We start from the raw sequence: 24,648 nt of genomic DNA, 5'->3' as shown, positions 1-24,648 counted from the left end.
TCTAATATCTTCGATAAAAGAAATAAAAGCATAGATAAAATCTTGTAAGAAGCCAGTATCAAAAATCTAGAAATTGAGAACCAAATGTATTTCAGAAATGATTTCATGAATTATACTAATCCATACAAACAGTAGACCAACAATCTCCCAAGTGATCAAAATGTATGTAAATTACCTCAAACAAACCAATCATAATATGCTTATTTGTACAAGCAATTAAGCTCTAATAAAATAATATGTCTACAAATCTCTTCTTTGAAAGTTGATGCAAAAACTAATATAGATAAAATAAAATCCAAACCTATTAAAAAACTGATCAACAACAATTATAAGCGGCTAACCACACCCAAAAGTGCCTAGACATTATCAGCAACTAATACCAGCTAAGATGATAATATTTATATTATTAATTTAATAAAATTAAAATTTTTAATTTTTTTTCACCTAGTTTTAATTTATTTTCTATTTATCTATCTATATATGCTAAGGGCAATATGCACAATATGTATAGCCAAATGATACAAATAAAAAAGATAAATATGAACTTTACATTCAAGTTAGTATCATATTTAAATATATAATTATAATAGAGTTCAAAAGTAAAGAAGCAAACATAAACTTTATATATAATTTAGTGTCCCATTTAATTATATAATTATATATATATATGAACTATACATACAAATCAATGTTCTATTTAAAGATATAATAATAAAAGTGATAAGTTCAACAAAAAGAGATTTAGAGTATTTATAGCGTAGCTTAATTTATAGATTCGACGGAGAGAACATTGAGCTTGTTCTGGCGTAATTGTCCATATTGATTCATCTATGTTCGCAAGTGTATAATCCATTCTTTTTCTAAAATTACACATGCAGTGTTTACTAAATATGGTAGGTATTCTTGTAACAATGAAAAAAATATAAAACATAATGTAATAGGTTTTTTTGAATAAATTTATAAAGAGATTTTTACCTCGCCCGTGTGTTCAAATAGATCAACTGCTATAAAATTCAGAATTTATTCTACCACCAATCCAAAGGCAACAACTGCTATGTATCCTATGTCATCTTCTATTTCCAAATATGCTCGATAACTATAATTAATGAGAATGTTATTATTGCATAATTTTTATAATTATTATTTTATATTTATTATGTAAAAAATGATAATTTAAATTGTTGAAATAAAATTTTTATCGTAGTTGTCTGATGTTCATATTTTTGCAATTGTAACACAAGAATTTTTTATAATAATCATATACAGTCGCTTTATTGCAGTTGGCACAGGGCATGTAGTAGAATGGCTGATGCAAGTCAAGTAATAAAAATTTTGCTTTAACTGTGAATGTCGATTTTTGCATTAAAAATGAAAAAATAAATTTATAATATGAATGTAGCAATAAAGTGAATTTAAATAGAAAGAAATAATTTAGTTTTAAAAAAGAAAATTATACTATCATTGCCTTTATAGAATCTATAATTTCAAAAATTTTTGTTTTCGTCTGCATGACACTGCTTGAACTTGATCTTGTTGATGTATTGAAACCCTTGACAATGATTTTTTCTAGTAATGCATCATTTTGGATTACCCAAAAAGTTTTATTAATAATTAAAACAATGTATGTAGTAAAAAAAAGTTACATTAATAATTAAAGCGATGTTTGTAGTAAAAAAAATGATAATATATGTTAAAACTATACGATATTATTTTATAATGAATGAAATAATAAATAATTTAGATTTTATAAAATTAATTATTGAAATAATTTTTTTTAAAAGATAATTTACCATATAGTAACGAAACTGTAGCTGCTAAAAAAGGATCGATGGTAAACACGTTTGTCAGTTGTGATGTAAAGATAGATCTGCATTATAAATATGTGTTAGCAAATATATAAATACATGATAAATAATTAAGAAGAGTATTATTTTCAATGAAAAGTACCATTATAAGAACTAACTTTAATTCGCATTCTGAGAATTATTGGTTTTGCTGTAATGATGTTTGAAATTTGTTGACACTCGTCATCAACAAATCGAGCCAACATTATTAAATATAAAGGCTTTAGGCTATATAAATTAGAAATAGAATTAAATTTGTAATAATAAAAATATTATAATGTGTTAAGTAAAAAATACTATAAATGTAATTAGAGATATGTTTAAACATTTCATCAATAAGTTGTATATCTTGAACTGTTGTCTTTCCATTAATAGTGTTGACTTCTCTTGGTGGTATCATTTGGATTGTAATAGCTAAAATCTCTATTTCACCAAAATATTTGTTGTTAGTTCGTAATGAAACGAAAGTATATAAATATATATAATAATTATTTATATGATTATTACCTATTTTAGAATCGGTTATTACCTATTTCAGAATCGGTATTCTTATAAGTATTAAGCTCATTGAAAGGGATGATATTGTACTCTGGAGGCTTTAGCATTGGTTCGTCATCTTCAACATTTTCAATAATTATCCTCGAATTGATGATCTATTGATATTCATGCAGTTCTATTTTGTGTCTTGGATCTATTGCTTTCACATATGCATTGCCTATATAATAAGATTGAAAAACCTACAATGTATTATCATGTAGATCGATATCTTTACCAAATATTACTGCTTGTAATGGATTTCCCTATAAAAAAAAAATTGAAGAATTAATCAATTAAATTTAAACAAATAAATATTTATATATCAATAGTAAATACAATATAATAAATACAATATGAAAAGATGTTTATAGATTGAAATGTATAAAATATAATAAATACAAAATGATTCATACCTGAGGATCTATCAATGTGAGGTTTTGATATTTTGTTATTAAGTTTCGTGTAATTTTTTTTAGAGATTTTTCTGCAACGAGTATTTTTACTTTCTAGTTTTTAGTAACTGGAGTAATGTCTTTGATTGATACATAAACGGTTTGCATATTTGCTATGTTTACAAATTAAAAGATAGAGAAGTATTACTATATATATTATAAACTGTATAATATAATTAAAAAATACAATAGAATGTATAAATGTCAACAATATTTGAAAAACACTAGTTGAGCAGACTAAAGAAGATATTAAATATGACTATTTATATAGCATTATAATGAGTTTGTTATTTTTAAAAGCTCTTTATACACAATCTTTTTTGTACAATTCTTTTCATAGTTATCAATTGTAGTTAATCTTATAAGAATTTTTACTGAATTGTCAGTTTTGACTTTTGATAATGCTACATATAATTGTCTATGAGAAAATACTGGTTCAAATAAATATATTCCGACAGAATTTAATGTTTGCTTTTGTAATTTATTTATTATCATTGTAAAACTTAATTTGATGAGAAATTATGTTCGTTTAAATGGAAAACTATTATTTTCATTTATATCTGGTAATAATGGAATTAAGGGTATAAAAACTCTTTTCCTTTTGTGATGACCAACTGAAATTTTTGTATCAATAACGTTACGATTAAAATTACAACAAATCAATCGTGTGCCACTGTATAAGCATTCTGAAAGATTTATATTTTTAAGTAACATGATGGGAGAATTCTTTTTAAACAATAATTCATGTGGTGGCAATCCATTTGATGTTAAAGTATTTAAAAAATCTTTTATTACACTTAATTCAGATGCATTAATTGTTTAATTGAAACTATAATATTGCACCATATCACCAGGAAGTTTTTCAATGATTATGGCATTTATTTTGTCAATTGAGTAATTTTTTGGTGTTAATATAGTTCGAATTGTCATTTCAATTAAATTGTTTGAATAATTTGATGTCTCTAAAAATAGATTCTAATAAAGAATTTAAAGATTCAATATCATTGTTATATTGAATAATTATTTCTGTTAGAATTTTGATCATATCATTAACAGTAATTGGTTCATTACCATTACCAACTTCAATTAAATAATGAGAAAAATCAGGATCCAATCTAGCTCTTATATTTTTTGTTAATTTAATTTTGGTTAAAGAAGACCATAAATGAGAACAGGCTAAGATTGCATCAATTTTTTCTTCTTTTGTGTTTTTTATGAATTATAGGTAATACTTGACGAAAATCTCCGCAAAAAATAGTAACTTTTCCACCGAAATGAGGGTTTGTATCATTTATATCTTGTAACATTTTATCCACTGCCTTTATATAATATTTTCCAGACATACGTGTTTCATCCCATATAATTAATTTTGCAAGACGCAATAATTTAGCAAGATTTCATTGTTTGCTAACATTGCATGTACTGTTTTTTCTATATTTAATGGAATTTTAAAGCGTAAATGTGCTGTTCGGCTTCTAGGTAAAATTCATGCAGCAACACCAGATGATACAGTTGTAAGTGCTATCATATGTTTTGATCTAATTTCAGCAAGAAGTGCTTTGTATATAAATATTTTTCCAGTGCCAGAAGGACCATCAATTAAAAATATAACAGGTTTGTTGAGAAGTAAAGTCTCGAGAATTAATTCATATACGTGTTTTTGTTTCAAAGTTAAATGATTTGATGCAAGTAGATCTTCTTGTAGAACTGTAATAGTTAATTCATCATCAATTTCTTGATGTCTAAATTGTTCATTATCTAAAAATATATCAATTGGAGCAAAATGATAAATATTTATATTTTTTCCCATTGATTCAAGTGTAAAAGAGATGTTTTGTAATACCATTTTATTAATATTTTTTGCTATTATATTTGTTAAATAAAAATCTGTAGACATTTCTTTTTCAAATCGTTCCCAAAGTTTTTTTGGATTTGTAGGATTACAATATACTAAAATTGTTGCAAAAAGACGTCTAAAACTATTTGGCATTTGGTATAAACAAGCTTATTCTAAACATTCTTCTAAACTACTATCTTTGTTCAATAGACTATGTAAATTAGCTGCTTCACAAAATGTGGGCACAACAATACCATTAATTGTTTTTAAATTTTCAAATGATTTTGGCCCTCTAATGTGGTTCAGTAATATTCGCAAGTAATATATTTCATTTTCAATTAGATTTACACTAACAATTCGGCATATAACATTTCCTTTCTTTCTTGGAGTTTAAATTTTATATTGTTGATTTCAAACGAATTTTTCAGGAAATTCTCTGTATAATAAATTGTGTGCATTTTGATCAATTTGATTTGTTAAAAAGAATTCAGTTAACATTAATTTTGTTGACAAATCTGAATTTAAAATGTTGTTTAAGTTTTCATGTGCACGAAAAGCTACTAAATGTTGATTTTCAAGATGCAGATGTAAACTATAAATTGATGGATACATTTTGTTAAGTGCAAAACCATATATTCTCCATGTGGTTTTAGGTGGTGTAATCCATCTACCTGATTGAAATTGTTCAATTTCATTAATTTGTTGGTTATTTTCGTCATTGATTAAATTAAAAGCAATACGATCATGTCTTTTGTAAATATATCTATATAAATATTTGACAGATTTAATTATAGAACAAATTTCAACATTTATATGACAATTAAATTTTGAAAGAAGGTATGGACTATACGGTATAGCCCAACGATTATCTAAATTTTGTCATCTAACTTTCACAATTATTTCGTCATTAGAACGTTGAAAAACAATTAATTCCAACAGTTGTTTTAGATATAAATTTTTTGGGATATTGATTTTTACAAATTCTATTTTTTTTCATATATATATATATTAGTTGGATTCAATATTCTGCAAGGATCATGCATCATATGTTTAACAACAGTTTTATATAAATATACATCTTTTATTTTATTAGGCATTTCTACTTAAATAATTTTATCAAAAGATTCAAGTGCATGTAGAAAGAACTGAACAATAAAATTAAGGGACAAAATTAGAAATAAAACAGAAAAAAGTAAATTAGTCAGTATAAATATAGAAAGACCAAAATGTTTGTTAGTAAAATAGAAACCACCGTAATTGTAAAACTAAGGATAAAATAGAAAAAAAAAAGTTAGATAAAAATACTGTACATAACGGATTTATACATCTAAAATATAATAAATTATTTAATTTTTTAAAATGTCAATTCAATTTTTTAAAATTTTTAAATAATAATAATATTAAAAAATAATTTTTTAACTTTCATTCAAAATAAAAAATTATCCTATTACCATCCAAGCCTACCCAAACGTCAACTGGCCCGTGTAAAGTACATATCTACCGTGCGCGGATATACCCCGCGCGCAAACCCGCAAATCATCGCATCCATCGCCAAGGTCTGTGAGAGCGTGTGTGGGAAGGAGCAGCTGCAGCACCGAAGCTCCGCAAGATCCCCCAGCCATGTCCTCCCAGTCTCCAAATTCAACGCAGAATTGACCGACTGCAACATCCACTCAGAAGCCACATCCCACAAAAAATGTCCATCTCTCTCCAAAACCTCTTCACTAACTCGCCCTCTCGTTTCACCCTCTACTTCACCGCCACCGGCACCACTTATCCTCCCAGGACCTATTCTCTCTCTTCCCCAATCGACTCTCGCTACCTTTCTACCCCACTACATTCCCAAAACCTAATCCGCTTCTCCCAACGTTCTTATAATCTTATTTCCTTCGAGACCCACCATAAAACTCGTCTCAGGGTTTACGGATCCCAAGACACCATTCAGAGAAACGACGTCTTCGGAGGTCACAATTTCGACTCGTTTCTTTCCATTGCCGAATTGCTCTGTCTCGTTTCGTCCGCGGCGATCTTTTCGATCGGTTTCGCTGCCAATCTGGCGTTTCTCTCGAGCTCGAAGAAGGCGGTTCTGGTGGATGTCGGGAACAGGGTTTCGGTGTGGGGGGTCGTGTTATTGGCGGGTGGGGTTGCGATCGGTTCGTGGATTCGGAGACAGCAGTGGAGGCGGGTATTTAGGGAGAGAGTGACTGGCGGGAATGAGGTAAATTTGCTGGAGAGGGTTGAGAAATTGGAGGAGGACTTGCGTAGCTCCGCGACTGTAATTCGGGTCTTGTCGAGGCAGCTTGAGAAGCTGGGGATAAGGTTTCGGGTCACGCGCAAGGCTCTCAAGGATCCCATTGCTGAGGTAACAGAAACATTCATGGATCCTCTTTTATTGGTTAAAGTCTAGTGTAACAAAGAACAAGTGAAATTCCCATTTATAATAATTTTCAAGGCAAGGTTGTGATAGGTACTGGTATTAAGATCAATGTGGATGAAAACAAATGATAGAAAAGAGATAATTCTCCACTTGGGGTGCGGAGGAAACCACAGTACGAACAGGTTACAAATTACCAGACAATGACTATTTTTCTAAACACACATTACATATACCACAACCCCACATAACTGCCACATACAACACTACATAACTGCTATAAACCTATTCAGTTGCCACGTATCTACATAGTCACACATATGTACAAATAACTGTTGTACATGATCTTGGGCATGCAAATAACTGTCCTCTATTACAAAATAACTCCCATTCTCCATGTCCACACATTTCCGAAAGCTTTGGGGTCTATCAGGTTGTCGTGTAGGGGGCTAATTTTGATGGTGGGATCAAATGGTATTGCTGCTAGGAGCTATGCGATTCATCCAAATGAAAAAGGGAAAAAAAAAAAAAAAAAACTAATTAAATGCAATTGCATAAGATCAGGAGAATTATATAATTACATGGAAAGAAATGTCAAGTGTCAACGTTGTGAATAGCGTGAGAAAAACTTTAGAAGTTAAATTAGCAATGGATAAGAGTAAGCCAGAGATCGCAAAGAAAATATTGGAAAAAAAGGGGGGAAGAATGAATGATTAAGGGTGTGCGCTCACTTCAAGTTTGACTAGTTTCGAGGTATGTTATAATCAGTTTGGATAGACTTTCTCTGATTTTGCCTATACTTGTTCCAAGTTTTATTTCTTGACATAGTTTGAGCCTCAAAAATTGTTTTGGTCCTTTTGATATTAGAGATAAATCGTGTTTTTATTTTTTTATTTTTTTTATTTAAAATATTAGAGATGAATAATGTGTGTAAATTGAGTTCAAACGTGGGGAGTATGTTAGCTCCTACTTTTTCTTGGGGTACTGAAGAATTGCAGAATTATATTTGTAAACAATTGGGCATATGGTATATGCTAACAATTTTTTTTTTTTTTTTTTGGGCATAGCTTAATTGCTTAAGTAGTTCATAATCAAGGTGAGTGGAATTTGTGATATGAGCTAGTTTCTATTACTTTTGTTTTTGGATGACCATGTAGACGAGTCTATTTATGATTGGAATCTTGCAGAGTTATGTTGGATTCTAGGAATTTCAAAAATATTTTTTAATAAGTTATATGCTTGGCATGCACTTTTAAGGTGAAGGCAGTGAACCCCAAGGGGTTGGCCCAAGTGGTGAAAGGAAAAATTGTGTGAAACTTATTACAAGAGACTAAGCGGAAACTTATTACAAGAAAAATTGTTCGAAGTTTATGGAGCTGTACTAACCCCAAGGGGTTGGCCTAAGTGGTGAAGGCCTTGGTCTTGGGGTCTCATTCCCTTCAAGGTCTAAGGTTTAACACCTCATGGGTGCAAACAATCCTTTGGGGCCACACCCCCTGGTGAAAAGCCAGCGATTTAACCAGTTCCGTGTAGGGAAACTTCCGAGGGTGCGGTGCACAGGACCGGAGTTTATTCTGCAGGGGTGGGTCCAAAGGGCCCTGCCTTGGAGAGGTTCCCCGACATAAAAAAAAAAGTTTATGGAGCTGTACTTTTGTGGATCGGGCTTATTTAGCATCTGATGGAGCTTCAGGAGGTATGTTAATCATGTGGGATAGAAGAGTGGTAGAGAAAATGGAGGAATTCATTGGGCAGTGCTCAGTGGCTTGCCACTTCAAGAATGTGGAAGATAATTTTCTGTGGGCGTTAACTGGCATTTATGGCCCAAACCTAGATAGCAATAGATGACTTCTATGGGAGGAAATAGTGGGCGATCATAGTTGGTGGGGCACACCATGGTGCATAGGTGGGGATTTTAATGTTATAAGGTTCCCAAGCGAGTGATCAGGAGAGAGTAGGATGCGACCTGCAATGATGAAATTTTCAGAGTGTATTTCTGACTTGGGGTTGGTGGATCTTCCTCTGATTGGAGGAGCTTTTACATGGTCAAACCACCATACGTGGACTAGACTGGACAGATTTTTAGTCTTGTCATAGTGGAAAAGCCACTATTCGGATTTATGTCAAAAGAGGCTTTCTCGCATTTATTTGGCTCACTTTCCTATTATGTTGGATTGCGGTGGGATTTAAGGTGGGCGTCGGTATTTTAAATTCGAAAATATGTGGTTGAAAATTGAAGGATTTGTGGATAGGGTTAGACAATGGTGGTCCTCATATAAGATACATGGCACTTCTAGCTTCATTTTGGCAGGTAAACTAAAAGCGTTGAAACAAGACTTAAAGTTTTGGAATATTCAGTCATTTGGTGATATAGGTGACCAGAAAAAGTCTATGTTGAGAGAGATACAAGAATTAGAAAGGATATAGGAAGGCTGGGTCCTTTCTTTGGAAGAGTTAGCTCAGAAGGCATATTTGATGTCAGAATCAGAGTGGGTTATATTATCGGACGAGATCTCTTGGCGCCAAAAATCTAGAGCATTGTGGTTGAAAGAAGGTGATTGAAGCACGAAGTTCTTCCATAGAGTGGCCAACTCTCATAGGAGAAATAATAACATTGAAATGCTGAATATAAATGGTGTGGCGTGTACAGAGATTCTTGTGATTTGAGAGCATGTTGCTATTTTTTTGAACAATTGCTTACTAAATAAGTGGGATGGCGGCCAAAGCTTGATGGACTAGCCTTTGAGTCCATTGAGTTATAGAGTGTTCCATGGTTGGAGAGACCCTTTAAGGAGGTGGAGGTTCATGGGGTGGTGAGGAAAATGGTTAAAGATAAAACACCTGGTTGTGATGGTTTCTCTATGGGATTCTTCCAAACATGTTGGGATGTGGTGAAGGGGGATTTAGTGAAGGTATTTAAAGTTTTTTTTTTTTTCCTCCGGTTGGGAGATTTGAAAAAAGCCTAAATGTCACTTTTATTGCACTTATTCCTAAGATGTTTGGGGCAACGGAAGTGAAAGATTGTCAACCCATCAGTCTTGTAAATGGGGTGTATAAAATCATATCCAAGTTGCTTGCAAATCGTCTAGGGGAGGTGTTGGGAAAGGTTATTTCGAAACCCCAAAATGCTTTTGTAAGGGGTAGGCAAATTCTGGATTCAGTTCTCATTGCCAATGAAAGCCTCAATAGTCGTATAAAATCCGGCAGTAAGGGGATCCTATGTAAATTGGATATGGTGAAAGCTTATGATCATGTGAATTGGAACTTCTTAATTTACTTGCTAGGAAGATGTGGTTTTGGAGAGAGATAGTGTTCGTGGATCAGATGGTGTATCTCAACGGTGAAGTTTTCAGTGTTAGTAAATGGCAAACCAGCTGGTTTTTTCAACAGCTCGAGAGGCCTAAGACGGGGGATCCTTTGTCTCTACTTTTATTTGTCATAGTTATGGAAGCGCTTAGCAGAATGATCTTAGCCATGGCTAACAATGGTTTTGTGACTGGTTTCTTGGTTGGGGACCCCACTAGGGGTACTCTCAACATTTTTCACCTTTTGTTTGTAGGCATTGAGGGCTCTCTTACTCTGTGAGGCATAACAGACCCAGATGCAGGCATTGAGGGCTCTCTTACTCTGTTTTGAAGCATTAACTGATTTGAAAGTGAACTTTGACAAGTTAGAGTTGGTGCCAGTTGGTAATGTTAGCAATATCCGATAGTTGGCTAACATTCTCGGTTGTAAGTTTTCCTCTCTTCTTATGAATTACCTTGGTCTTCCATTAGGGGCAGCATCATGGGCCAAATCGATTTGGGATATAGTGATTGGGAAGATTGAACGTAGATTAGCATGTTGGATGAGATTGTACTTGTTGAAAAGTGGGGCTTATGAAGTGGGAGTTTGGAAGCATATTAGTCAAGGTTGGGGGGGTTTTTACTTGCCACACTAGACTTATGTTGGGAGATGGTTCTAGAATTAAATTCTGGAGTGATCTATGGTGTGGGCATAATGCCCTTAAGGATTCATTCCAATTAGTTTTTAGGATTGCTTGTGAAAAAGAAGCTTCAGTGGCGGATGTTTTGGTACTATCTAGGGATCAAGTCCAATGGAACGTCAACTGTAGTAGGGCTGCCCAAGATTGGGAAATTGGTAGCTTTGAGGATTTTTTTTTGTATTCTATACTCCAGGGGACCAAACATTCAACGAGTTGACAGGTTGTGGTGGAAACCAATAGATAAAGGCATGTTCTCAGTTCGTTCTTTTTGTAATAAGTCTATCACACAATCGCAAGACAACCAATTTCCATGGAAGAAGATTTGGCGAAATAGAGCACCTCCTAAAACGGCATTTTTTGCTTGGTCAGCTTCTTTGGGTAAGATTTTGACGGTAGACAACTTAAGGAAATGGGGGGTGATCATAATAGACTGGTGCTGCATGTGTAAGAAAAGTGGTGAGGCTGTGGATCATCTTCTACTACATTGAGGGGTCGCTACAGTGCTATGGGATGATGTGTTCTGCAGGTTAGAGCTAGCTTGGGTCATGCCTATCACAGTGGTTGAGTTCTTGGCCAGCTGGACAAATCTAAGAGGAACCCCCCAAATCACAGCTTTGTGGAAAATGGTGCCTATTTGCATATTGTGGTGCCTATGGAAGGAGCGTAATGTCCGGACGTTTGAAGATAAATAACGCTCTTTAGAGGAACTTAGATCTCTTTTTGTTAGAACTTCATTTTTATGGGTCATAGCTGTAGTTTTTAATGGCCTGGGCATTCATGACGTCCTTGTTTCTTTTTCTTCTTCTTAGATAGGCGTTAACTCGGGTATACCTTCTTGTGTACTTGGGCTAAGCCTTTTATTATCAATACAATCGTCTACTTCTCAAAAAAAAGGAAAAAAGGTTACCACGCTCAGAACTTCAGGCACTAGAATGTTCATTTGCTGTCAACACTATTAACTATAAAATGGTGTGGCATATTCTAGTGGGTGCTTACAAGTGGGTGCCTGTAAGCTTAGAAGCATTGTTGGAAGCTCCAATAAGTTGTCATTTACTAGATGGTTGAATCGGATGATTTTAGTGCTTTTAAGGACAGGCAGTTCTGAGCCTAGAAGGAGATGTGAATTTTTGTAAGTTGATGGTTAAACATGGATGGAGTTCAAGAAGACATCTATGCCCTTAGCATTTTGTATAAGGGCTGGCTTTTTGACAGGTTGACTTGGTTAGGATCCATTCTCGTAAACCAGATATTGGTATGAGGAATTGTTTATATTGATAAAATGTTATATATCACAATGTTTATTGGTAACTAATTCAATTTACCAGATTCTCATTATTGACTTCTAACTCAACCCAATTGCTTTAATCCCAACTCAACTCATCCTAACTGTTTGTATAAATCTTAAAGACTGCAGCTTTGGCTCAAAAGAACTCAGAGGCCACTCGAGCATTAGCAGTACAAGAGGACATTCTGGAAAAGGAGCTTGGTGAAATTCATAAAGTGCTGCTGGCTATGCAGGTATATTTAACAATATAAAAGTATCCCTAAGGACTATAAATTTTTTTAAGTGTAATGAGTTATTTTCCTCGAGATTTGATGTCAAGATTGGTGGATTGTCAGCTGTGTTCGGTTTGGCTGTTTAGATTTTTCATCTCAAACTCAAAATTCTCATCTCATCATTACAACTTTTCCAAATTTCCATACAAAATATAATAAATAATTCAACTTTTTATTAATTTTTTCAAATCCCAAAACAATAATAATATTAAAATATAATATTTTAATATTTTATCTTAAACTCAAAATTTTCATCTCACTTACCAAGCGAACTATCCATTTGCCTGTTTCTTATCTGTCTATATGGTATTCCTCTTGATTCCGGGATCTTTTTTATTTATTTGTCTAGGTTGTTAATCAATATCAGTGTTGGTGAGAACTATGGATTGGTGTCATTATAGGTGTTATTCATGACTTTAATTTTGAGGCGCCAAAATGCTTATATGCTGAGTTTAGCTTCGTGATTGGGTGTTATCTGTAGGAGCAGCAGCAAAAGCAACTTGAGCTGATTCTCGCCATTGGCAAGACTGGGAAGCTATTGGAAAGCAAACGGGAACAAAAACGAGAACAAGATACAATTGAAATATGCAATACGGTTGAAGAGGGGTTAAAACACAGGGAAACCCAACAAATTTAAGCTTTGGTACAAGCAGGGGAGAAATACAAGTTGCCATTTTGAAGCAAACAATGCTGGAGGAAGTTCTCTAATTGCAACATGAATCAAATGTCTAAGCCTATTTTTTTCTGGGGCAGTTGAACTCGCAGGTTACCATCAAAGCTATTTTATGGGTGCGAGGGAAAATTTCCTGATCTTTTCAATCACCATTTTGGAGGTCGAAGGAAAAACGACCAAGGACTAATAAAATGGGAAATGTACTTATTTCTTTGTTGACATGTCATTTTACTGAAATCCTACTGGAGCTTATGTATGTGACTGGAGGTTGTACCGTGAATATACACCATTTAAATGTATTTTAATATTGGGGGCAATGCTTGATCTCATTTGACCCCATTGTGAATTCATTCCATTTCTTTTCAACCGTCTTTGCCATTGAGTTCTTCCTATAATCCTATTATTTCCAAAATTCAGTATCCAATTACCTAGATGCAAGGGAAAAAGACTTTACTTGCCAAATAATGTGGTCTTTGCATTTGCTGATCCAAGTTCCATTGTGGTTAGCCTTATGATTATTTCTTTACGAAGAACTCCAGTTTAGTGTGAGAGGATGGTGAATAAAATCAGAAATAAAACGAGGAAAAGAACTTGCTACTATAGAACGACGTCGTTTGTTAGTTACTTGTCGTGCGGATTTTTCCCTTCCTTTTCTTTTAGCCTTTTGGAACCATTTTCGCGTGGAGTTTGCGCAGTGAGTGGAGAAGAGCGTTTGCCATTTCTAGCACGAACTTCGCACCATCGCAGCGAGAGATTAGGGGCCATTAGTGAGCCGGGAAAAAAAAGAAAAAAAATGGAAGAACTGAGGAAGCTAGAGCAAGTACAGAGGATGCTTCAGTTCATGGAACTTCGTGGCGTTGCTATCCCATCCAATGGCGACTCTAATCGCTTCCTCGCCAATCTCATCCTTCTTTTGGTAATTTCAATCACTCAAACCTAAGCAACATCTATGATCACCTACATTGAAAAGAATTAGACGTGAATTTGTTCTTCTTCAAGCTTTTCATGCTAATTCCATTGCCATTTCTTTTATTCTAATTTCGGTATTTTCGAGAAAAGTTTACCCGAACTCGATTTGAGTAGGCAATTATATTTATCTAGTTTATGGGCGATGATGTTTAGCACAAGTCATTGGCCCCTCTACTGATATGGTTTTATTCTTTGGAAATATTAACATACTCTAAGATACAACCCTGCGGAGAGCTTGACTTAGACAAGAAGCGCAGTTTGGTCTCTGAACATATGTCAAAGGTGAGTGTTAAGTGGCCGATTCTAGTCTGATTTCATATATCTCAGTTCTCAACGTCGGGGTGCAATCGGTAATGCTTATTGTGTTACTTCTATGTCAGATTTCAACTGCTTTTCTTGATGATGCATCCATCTGGCTTAGTCGGGAAGACATAACAGAAGTTACAGAAGAAGTGAAAGACAAGGACAATCGTTGTTGTATGCCAGCGCATTACGCTTCTTTAGGTTTTTATAATGCGGAAACCTTTTTATCTGAATGCTTTATTAGCTACGATGTGCATATCTGACACTCATTTTGACAATCTTTGAGCGATGCATCGGAGGAAATAAAAGGGGAAAATAACCTTCAGAACTCTTTCAATCAGATGAACATGCGGTAGCATTATTCCTTCTTTTAGTTCTTAGGAATGATGAAGCAAAAATATGATGCTATCTTCAACCATATAATTTCATAGGTCAACCAAATGGAGTCCATCATCCTGTGGTAGTGGGCAGTGCCGGAAAAAAAAAAAAAAAAAAACATTACATGTCTTTCAACCCCCTTTCCTATTGCTTTTTTTTGATAGATAACCCCCTTTCCTATTGCTGTGGGAAAATGAGTGAACTTATTGACTAAAAAAACCTCATTGCTTGCCCTCCCTTCACCCAAACCCAAAAGAAGAAAATTTGCACGCTCTGTGCATGATCTGTTATGATTGAACATCCTAACACAAATTTTGAGACTTTTTGACGTTGCTGTATCAGCTTAGATTTTTAAATGGCTTTGGTAATTTTGAATGTTATATTAATATTATTTGCTTGTTTTCTGATGCCTTAAAGACTTGCATCCGTGAGAAAATTTCCTTCCCATAAGTTTGAAAATATTTTAATTAAATTTCAAAATTTCTTTGCAGGCACTTGTCAAAATCTTGGCAATAATTCTTTGCAGCTTGACTATGACAGTTGGTTGTATGCTGGATCATTGGAAACTAATTTTGAAGACATGGCTATGGTTGGGCTGGATGCAATGCAGCGAGCAAATTCTACCCTCGAGGATTTTGTAAGTAAATGTTCATTACTTCCCATTGGGCTAAGATGGTACTTTGCACTTTGCAGTTAAAGTTTCCATGGTGAGCGTTAGGCAAATGAGAAGATGCTTGGATATCGATTGTTACCTTCATAATATGTTGGAGAATTGAAACCTTTTCTTCCTAGCTAGGTTTTTTCTCTTGTATACATCCAGTGTACTTGGCTACGCCTACTGATATTAATAAAATTTTACTTAATAAAAATGGAGTATTGGAGAAAACATATCATCTTTCTTTTTTGTATCTTTAGTGGTTGAGTAATGCTAGATACAAACTCAAGGAGTGCAAGCCATTTGAAAAAAAGTGGGACCACCATTTAAAAAGTAGGTTTTTTCAGGTGGGTCTCACTTTTTTCTATAGGGCTTTAATGGGGCTTGCACAAGTCGTTTTCCTTAGAGATTTCATGGCATCTATTGGTGCAATGGCCAACTAACATAAAAACCGATCTATCTGAGTAATTTTAATTTTCTCATTTCTTGTTTTCTATAAAATTTTATTTACACTTCTACTTATAAAAAAAAAATTACTTGTGTATTTTTAAGATGCCATTTAAGATTCCATTTGGAGGATGCATGGATCCATTCTATTTTACATAAGATTTGAAAGAATCTGTTGTATACCTGATATCATTTAAATGAGTTCCTTTCATTTTGGTGATAGTTACACAACATAAAGGCATTTGATTGCTTTTCATATATTTTCTACTTTGTTATTCAGTTTAATATATTTTCCTTATTATGATCTTCTTTTTTTTAAATTTTTTTTTTATACGTGAAAAGAGCCTTGTTATGATCTTATGATACTTCCAACTTTGTCTGAAATGTTGCCTAGAACCAAGTGTTCTGTTTCTTCTTTTAAGGGATGTGATCGTACTCCAACCCATATATATTTTCTCAGACACACAACCGAGGTTTTCAAATAGTTCATAATCTCTTAAATAATTAAGCTTGTGATGTTGATTTTCCATGGTATATTCATTTTGTGAAATTTTTATTTTGTATACAAGACTAGATCTTCTACAGCCGCATTCTTTCTTTCTTTCTTCACCAAATCAAGTACACAAGTGGAAATTGTTGGTAAAGGGGAGTGAAAAGAAAATATAGTTATTATTCTTGGTTGGATTTATTTATTCATTATCTTTATTAATGTGGACTTGGAATGAGAAATCTCGTGGTTATATATGCCCTGTATCTCGATTCTTTTATTCAAATAAATAAGGTTATGCATATTGCTTACAGTGCAGATCCTATTTTATGTTTCATGAAATGGACGTGAACAGGCTGCCATCATTATTCAAGTATTTACCTGTGCTTTCATTCACAGAAAGTTTTATTTATCAGGTAACGATCTGGAAGAAGTACTATGTTCAGCTATCTTTTTATTGAAGGGGACATACATTAAATAAATAGTGAAATCATCTTATAACAATTTCAATTTGTGTTGAATCTCAGTGTGATTTGTAGCATTCTGATAAGTTAGTCTTTCGAACCATATGTTGGCTTTGTTTTCTCCTTAACCTTCATTGTTTTGTTAATGCAGCTGGATAGTTTGAATGAGAAGATACTGCATCAACCAACCAGTGGAGTGTCTGTTTCAGAAAGAGGACACAAGGTGATAGTACAAATAATTATTTGGGACCTCACAACAAATATCTTCTTGCTTGCTAATCAATTTTCATTTGGCGATTTTAATTCCAATTGTGATTACAGCCTAGAAATGAGAGGTTGATTACTAAGTTCACAGATCCATTTAAAAGCAATCCATTCTGGCCACTCGTGGGTCTACTTGAATATCATGGACTTTTAACAAAGAGGTACAATTTCTTACTTTCTTTCTGCATTATCATGTTCAGACAAATTAAGAACTGTAAAGTTTGACTTTGAGTTGGGCTATGCCTATTTCTGTCAATAAAATTTGTTTACTGATTAAAAAAAAATATTTGAGTTGAAATATTTGTTTCAATTTTTGCCTGAGGGGGTTAGGATTAGAGAAGAATTTAAGTTTGGAGAAGAATATTGGGCGCTAGAAAGAAAGCTCTGTTGTGCACTCATGAGCAAAGAGGAGGTATGTGTATCATCATCATCATCTTTTTTGCCTATATTAATGTAGTCAGTCATTATGTTACTTACAAAAAAAAATATATAGTCATTATGGCTTATTATTATTGACATACTACGTTGTTTTTGTATTCTTTCTGTATATGTGTTTGGTAATTCAGACACATTTTAGTGAAAATGAAGTTTCTATGTTCTGTAACTAACTTTGCTCCATATTTAGTTTATCATTCCCCAAGTTACTCATTGTTGAGTTTATTCTTGCACAAGCCAATAAAGTTGTGTAGCATCAGCAATGGCTCCATCAGGAAATTTAGTCTCTTTCAGAATACTGTTTTTATTCTTGCTGGAACCAATAAAGTTGTGTAGCATCAGCAATGGTTTACCAGTTAATTTCATAAATGATGTGCATGCCATGCCTGAGAAGTTTGCAGGGTACTAATAGGAGAAAACAAGGCATTTTGATAAAGAAATCGTTGGACTTGTAAGAAATCGTTATTAAAATTACTTCTATAAAAAAGTTATTAAAATATTAAAATAATGTTATAGTCTTACATTTCAAAAGAGAAGAAAGAGAAGGGGGGGGGGGGAGTTAGTGAAAGAAGGTAATCATTTTTTTATAGGTAAAATAATATTTTATTGATAGAAGAAAATAGGCATAGCCCAAGTTATATATAGGCATGTAAGATTATATATATAAGGGAGTTTTTTTTATAAGTTATATACATATATTGGAATTGGTAAAACTCTCTCCATATTACTAGTGAGCAGATGGTAGGAGCCTATGTTTCCAGGGAAGATTTAAATTGATTTTTTTTTTAAACCGAACACGTGTAAACTTTATTGATTCACCCTCGCTGAGGTGGAGGAACTACCATTTACAGCCAACAAATAAACAATGAATCAACAGCATAAATAAGGAAGTCTCCAATGATCCGTGCGCAATAGTCCCCAAAGTCTCCCTGGTCTGATCTCTGATCCAACAAATTGTAGACTATTATTTTGTGCTCCCTTCTTGGCTAAAAAATCGAGTAGTAATTCCAAACTCAAACTTAACATTGTTTCAATTTATTACTGAAGCATACAGATTAAAAGGCATTAATTTGGGACACACAAAAAGGAACAGAAAGATTGCTACTCGTATTTACTTTATCAATCTGGATAAGATATGCCTTATGTTTGAGAATATGTACCAATGATTTCACAGAATGGAGAAATTAAAATGGTTAGTAATTTGAGGAATTTGTGACTAGTGAATTGAGATCTCTCATGAAATAACAGAAATATGGTTTCAAATATGTATTTCCATCAGTGACATTGGGAACCCTTTCATCTAACGGAATGGATGATTATATTTGAGTAGATAAATTCCTTATATAGTTTGTACCAATTTTACCGTGTGGGTTTGCAATAGTTGAGTTTATTACTGGGGATGGACAGAAACTGTTGTAATTTCTCCTTATACATCTTATCACTTTTGTAAGATATTTAGGGTATACTAGTTCTAAATTTCTTAACCCATGGAAAATATTTTGTATAATTCTATCTGTGTTTTGAAGGTATAATATTGCAATGAAGCATAGGCACGACCAAAATTTTCTTACATTTTGATGGAATTTTTGCCACCCAGATATCTGTTGAAGATGTGATGAGGGCAATTCATTTAAAGTCCTTCGATTATCGTGTTCTAAATCTTCTACTATATCAGTTGAGAGGAGAAAAGGTAAATTCCTGTTAGCTTGTTCTTAAATTTCACTGATAAAAAAAGGCTTGTTCATATGTTGTAACTTTTATGAACCACTTATAAAAAAAAATATGTTGCAACTTTTATGATTTAAGTTGTTGTACTTTTCTCCTTCATGAGATGTGCAGAGCACTTTGTTTATCCTTCCATTCTTAAATTAGATAAGGCATCAACAATATAATGTCGGGATAAAATTCCGTTGATTTTTTTTTTTTTTTTGAGGGGTTCTTTCTTTTTCTTTTTTTTCCTTTTTCTTTCAGTCTTTTAGAGGTTAAATTGGCAATGACATGATGTCATATAATAACCAAGTTTTCTCAGGTCTTGCCAGATCAATGTCTGGAATTTTTGTATTACAATTTCTCAAAATGCTATAAGTAACGTGATTACACTCCAGTCTTACCATGTTTTGCCCAAAATCATACGAAAAACTCTGAATTTAAGTGGAAAATTATCCTAATTGTTATGGTCTAACATGGTGATGCAGTTACTGTACTTTTGACTTGATGAGTCTTCCATTGTTCTCCAATTCTTTGGAGCAAGCATATTTTGTTAGATTAAATTGTGTTTTCTTTGAAGCTGTTGTGAAGGTCAATGATTTGCATATGGAATTTCTCTCTGTCTCAGAATTCCTTGTGGAAGTGTCCGATGATCTGTAAGTACTCTTTTTGTCCCTTTCCATGCATTAGTTCCACATGGAAAGTTTTAGTGATCAATATTTCACAATATTATTGGTATCAACTTTCTCTCTTTTTGAAATGATCTGTATTTCCGAGTCAAAGAACATTCACTGCTTCAGATTTTGGAATCTGTGCATGACTACATGCGTACATGTGGATCTGCACTTGTTTTCAATCTGAGGTTGTAAAGTAATGCAGACTACTCAAAATGGTTTACTGCTTTTTAACAAATTGCTCATTGAGATGACTAATGCTATTATTTTTCAATGTTGAAATTAATGCGGCAAGCACGATGCTTATTTTATTCGTACTGAGTTGACAACAAAATGTGTAGGTTTGACTATGAGGTGAGGTCATTTAGCTTTGTCATGGTTTCCTACTACTACCTGTCTCATTCTATTAATCCAACTCTTACTGAATAAAGTAAGGAATTACATGCAGGATGATGTAATAGCGAATAGCTTTAATGTTTTACGCATGTTTGTCAGAATATATGGTCCTTCAAAGGCCCCAGTTATGCTGGTGAGTAGGCCTGGCTGTTCATGTTGGTACTTTATTGCCAAATGGAGCACTGAATCTTTGGTTTTCCATAAATCGCTTTAAAGATGTCCATAGTAATTATGAAGCTCACAGTACATTGTATTATTTGTCAATCATCAGCCGTGCTTAGTTGTTTTTTAGGCAATCAGTATATTTGGATTCTTGTTTCTATGCAATAAATTACTAATCTTCCTAATAAAAGATGCAGTTTACTCATGTTATATAGACACACACACAGATGATATGCATACATGCGCACATATGTACATAAATATATATATATATTTATATATATTTATGTGAACCCAACTCCAGAGGTTTTTTGGATCCCTGAATTACATCTCAGAATTCTACCAAGGCCTCAGAAGAAATTGCAAACCTTTGTTCTACAGGCGTGACAAGTAATCCCCCACCATGGACACAGGAACATACTTCCATGGTCTATGAAATTAAAAAGTACATCAAGACATTGCCATCTTGGCATTCCTACTACAGATTCTTTCAAAATCATAGAAAATAGATATATTGCTGACTATTAATGAATTTTCTGTTCCTTATTCTGTTGTATTCTTTTTTATAAATAAGTACAACTCAGTATCCCTGCTATATTAAGTCTATGACCCAATCATCCAGCCTGTTTTTTTAACTCTAAATGAGAATTGCTTGGACTGATTAGATAATGTAGTTTTGTCCTTTAGGTGTAGAAACCCTTTATTCGTAGTCTCAATGACTTCACTAGAAGGATTCTTCGAAGAATCAAAGTGCATTCATGTTTTAACTCTTAAACACAGTGGTATTTAAAGCCGACTTTCAACTTTTTCTCTACCCAGGCAAAATACATTACTGAGGCTGAGCGGAAGTATGACGGTTTACTGAAAAACTTGGATCCCCAACTATCCTTGAATTACCAGAAAAGATGCGAAGAAGCCACCAAAGAAGGTAATTTGCCATTCTGAAGGCCTGATAGTATGAAATTGACCCTTTTTCTTCTGTGAACATGATTTCTCCACAACTTGAAAATTTTCAGGTGGAAAGATATCTGGACATCAACTTGGAGCTTGGAGCATACCGCCTGTGATCGTAGATGAGGAATTATATCGATCCAACTTGCAAAATTCTAAATGAACAAAGGTACTGGGGTTTACATATAGCCGAATGAAGTGGGTTGAAACTTACAGACTTTTATAATCTGATTGATGCAGCATACTTTTTAAAATCTTCTGTATTCATATTTTATTCTCTCTTATTTTTACTGAGTCTGAGACTCTGAGGTTACAGAAATGCCTGTACATTCAATTTGCATACATGAAATACATCATCCATGATCTCATTTTATTATTAAATGAGATAAAAATGAACCCGAGAAAGAGTATGCTTCATTATCTGATAATATTGAAGGAAAAAATGAGCTTATAAAGATGTGCTGTGTTCCTCATTTCTTTTTTTCCCGGCAGAGGGTATAAAATAAATCTAAAATATTTTATACATTGTACAACCCAACATGAAGTGAATTTCTGAAGTTGGGTCCATGTGAATTTCTAAAGAACATGTTTACACACTGAATTTTTCAGAATGAAATAGTTCAAGTGAAAATATTTTATTGAATTTCGGAAAACGTGAGAAAGAAATTCAATAAAAAAATATTATAAAATTAAAATTTTGTTTAAATATTAATTTTTTTTAATATTATTTTTATTCTGAAGTTTGTAAAAGTTTTAATATTTGTATTTTATTTTAAAATTTATGAAAGTCGTATTGATTTTAATATTTTCATTATGAGAAATGATATTTGCAGTCATGGTTGTACAAGGGTCACAAAGTCTCTTTGAAAAAAGTAAATTAATATGAGATTTACATAAAAAAAATTAACTTTTTAAAGCGATTGTATCGCGTTTACACATTTTACGACTGTATATAATATTACTCTTTTATAATTATTAGATGATGATTAGATAAAAAGAATTGAAAATTAAAATATATTTTTTATTTAAATGATGTTTGAAAATAAAATTATGAAAAATATACAAACATGCCTAAATGAAGCAAGACGAGCAAAATGATTGTAGTGTGGATGCTAGGCTCTCGAGCTCCTTGAATTTTCAAGTAATTTACAATTTTTAAAGAGTGTTTTTAGGAGTTATTATTATTATTATTATTATTTTTTATTTTTTATTTTTTATTTTTTTTAATTTAACTGCAAAAAATTCAACAAAGATGATGCCGATGTTTGTGCAGAGTGTGGTCTATTTCTTCAACAGTGAGTATTGTGAGTCGTGGCGACTTCGCTTCCACTTTCTCGGTTTCCCAACTCACCAAATATCGATAGTTAATTAGCTTTGGCTTTCCTTCTCGTAATTTTATATATAATTGTAGTGCGGGTAAATATTACTTAATCTTTTAAAATTTATTATTAAAAAATAATTTTTTTTTTCTACATAAATTTGATATTTTATTCACTTTCTTTTAATGGATTACGTAATGATTATACAATTTATAATTATAAATATTTTTCTCCTCAACGACATAGGCATGTTAAAACAGGTGGTTGCCTTAGGAAAGCATATTCAAAGAAGGATAATCATATCCTTACATATCTTTTATTATTAGTTTATTATTTAGTTTTTTTTTTTCACGATTTGAATATGAAAAAATTTTAAAATATAAATTTTTTGCATAATTAAAAAGAAAATAAATTCAATTAATCAATATAATCATATAATTTATTAATAATAATTTTAATTTATCAAAATTGACTTAGAGGAAAAAAATATCAATTTTTATAAAATTAGACCTTAGCTGAAGATAAGTTTTGGCAGAATAAATGGAGGGGAAGAGCACACGGGAGGAGAGGAAAAAAGAGCAATTTGGCGGAGGAAAAAATCAAAGAAAAAAGAGTGTCTAGATTGAAGAAAATGTTTCTTTATTCATTTGGTTGAACTACAATATCAACTAAATATGATCGGCACCCTTAATTTCCTGTAGTTAAAAGTTAACTTACTTTAAAGTTTTATATTCTAATGTGGTATATTTTCAAGTGCTATTAGTTAAATTTTTTATTGAATTTGTATTTGTATAATCTAATAAAGATGCTCTTATTTGTGAAAGGTAACCGTGCTTAAAATTATTTTATAATAATTTTAAAACTTATTTTAAATTAATTAATATAATTATGTCATTTTATTTAAAAAATAATTTTAATTTACATGACTATACTTGTATTAAACAATTCTATATAAGTTTATTTTACTTATTTTGATAAAATTAACTATAAAAATCATTTTTACTTAACGAAGGAATCAGTCGCAGTCAAACCCAAAATGTACTGAATTCTGAGCACTGAAACAAAAGTGAGCCTGCCATATTAAATACTCAATTTTAACTGCTACCCTCTGCCATAATTTTACCCCACACACTGAGAAATAGCATCATCCTTTCGCTTTCTACCCCAGCTATACTGCTACAAGGGCTGAGAGCCTCTCAGTAGTTTATATAATTGAACTGTGTCAAAGGGTCCTGCATTCTAACGTGGATCCTCCTCATTTGTTTTGCTCTTCTGTGCGGTTCCTTTCATTTCTGCTGCAATCTGTACCTCCATCAGTGTCCCTTCTGGTCAGATCACCCACTCCCCACCCCCTAATTTATGCACCTCCCCTTCCTTTTCTCTCTTTTCAAACCCATCAGAAAGAATTAAAAAAAGAAAAGAAAAAGGGAAATGAAAACAATTTAACCAAATCTTGTATCTCACCCCATCAGTCTGGTTTGCTTCTGGTAGAGGAAGTTTGAACAGTACTTAAAAACTGGGTCTTTATTTTCTCTCACTTTTTCACATCTTTTGAGTTTCTTTGGCATGATTGGCCATGACTTCATGGTGACATGATATTCATGATGATGAATTCAATTAATTCATGTCTTCTTTGCACCATTGCTTTACTTGCTATGCTTCTGTATCTTCTCTCACCATCTTCTTGCTTAAATCAGCAACAACAGCCTCAAAGTTCTGTTCCTCCGGTGAGCTAAAATTGTTGGTGCTTTGTCTGATTGTCTCTTGTGATTTTATGGGTC

The 24,648-nt window shown here is 32.9% G+C and overlaps 2 protein-coding genes across 7 annotated transcripts; both read left to right on the top strand.

Moving 5' to 3' along the window:
- The first annotated feature begins 6,164 nt into the window (after positions 1-6,164).
- On the top strand, positions 6,165-13,606 carry LOC122303643. 2 transcript variants are annotated; one of them, XM_043115513.1, is made up of 3 exons: positions 6,165-7,032; positions 12,434-12,544; positions 13,071-13,606. In XM_043115513.1, exons 1-3 carry the CDS (start codon positions 6,367-6,369, stop codon positions 13,218-13,220), a joined length of 927 nt encoding a protein of 308 aa, XP_042971447.1. In that variant the 5' UTR covers positions 6,165-6,366; the 3' UTR covers positions 13,221-13,606. The 2 variants fall into 2 exon arrangements, with proteins under 2 accessions (XP_042971447.1, XP_042971446.1); XM_043115512.1 differs by having other exon boundaries at positions 6,169-7,032; positions 13,065-13,606.
- A 307-nt stretch (positions 13,607-13,913) lies between these two features.
- Positions 13,914-21,953, top strand: LOC122303642. 5 transcript variants are annotated; one of them, XM_043115510.1, is made up of 14 exons: positions 13,920-14,172; positions 14,442-14,507; positions 14,606-14,702; positions 15,398-15,543; positions 16,810-16,911; positions 17,111-17,182; positions 17,281-17,384; positions 17,554-17,635; positions 19,256-19,348; positions 19,957-20,021; positions 20,381-20,393; positions 20,488-20,568; positions 21,417-21,525; positions 21,614-21,953. In XM_043115510.1, exons 1-14 carry the CDS (start codon positions 14,050-14,052, stop codon positions 21,709-21,711), a joined length of 1,251 nt encoding a protein of 416 aa, XP_042971444.1. In that variant the 5' UTR covers positions 13,920-14,049; the 3' UTR covers positions 21,712-21,953. The 5 variants fall into 5 exon arrangements, 3 of the variants coding, with proteins under 3 accessions (XP_042971444.1, XP_042971443.1, XP_042971445.1); XM_043115509.1 differs by having other exon boundaries at positions 13,921-14,172; positions 14,606-14,729; XM_043115511.1 differs by having other exon boundaries at positions 13,921-14,172; positions 14,434-14,507; positions 14,606-14,729.
- Positions 21,954-24,648: the final 2,695 nt, after the last annotated feature.

Source organism: Carya illinoinensis, chromosome 3 (assembly GCF_018687715.1).
Source record: "Carya illinoinensis cultivar Pawnee chromosome 3, C.illinoinensisPawnee_v1, whole genome shotgun sequence".
NCBI classification, from domain to species: domain Eukaryota; kingdom Viridiplantae; phylum Streptophyta; class Magnoliopsida; order Fagales; family Juglandaceae; genus Carya; species Carya illinoinensis.
This window is presented reverse-complemented; position numbering and strand designations above follow the sequence as displayed.

Coding starts and splice junctions, on each gene's coding strand:
- LOC122303643 (XM_043115512.1), top strand. CDS start 6,367: ATGTCCATCTCTCTCCAAAACCTCTTCACTAACTCGCCCTCTCGTTTC. Junction 7,033..12,433: donor TCAAGGATCCCATTGCTGAG/GTAACAGAAACA, acceptor TAAATCTTAAAG/ACTGCAGCTTTGGCTCAAAA. Junction 12,545..13,064: donor AAGTGCTGCTGGCTATGCAG/GTATATTTAACA, acceptor TGTTATCTGTAG/GAGCAGCAGCAAAAGCAACT.
- LOC122303642 (XM_043115509.1), top strand. CDS start 14,050: ATGGAAGAACTGAGGAAGCTAGAGCAAGTACAGAGGATGCTTCAGTTC. Junction 14,508..14,605: donor TCTCTGAACATATGTCAAAG/GTGAGTGTTAAG, acceptor CTTCTATGTCAG/ATTTCAACTGCTTTTCTTGA. Junction 17,636..19,255: donor CACTCATGAGCAAAGAGGAG/GTATGTGTATCA, acceptor TTTGCCACCCAG/ATATCTGTTGAAGATGTGAT.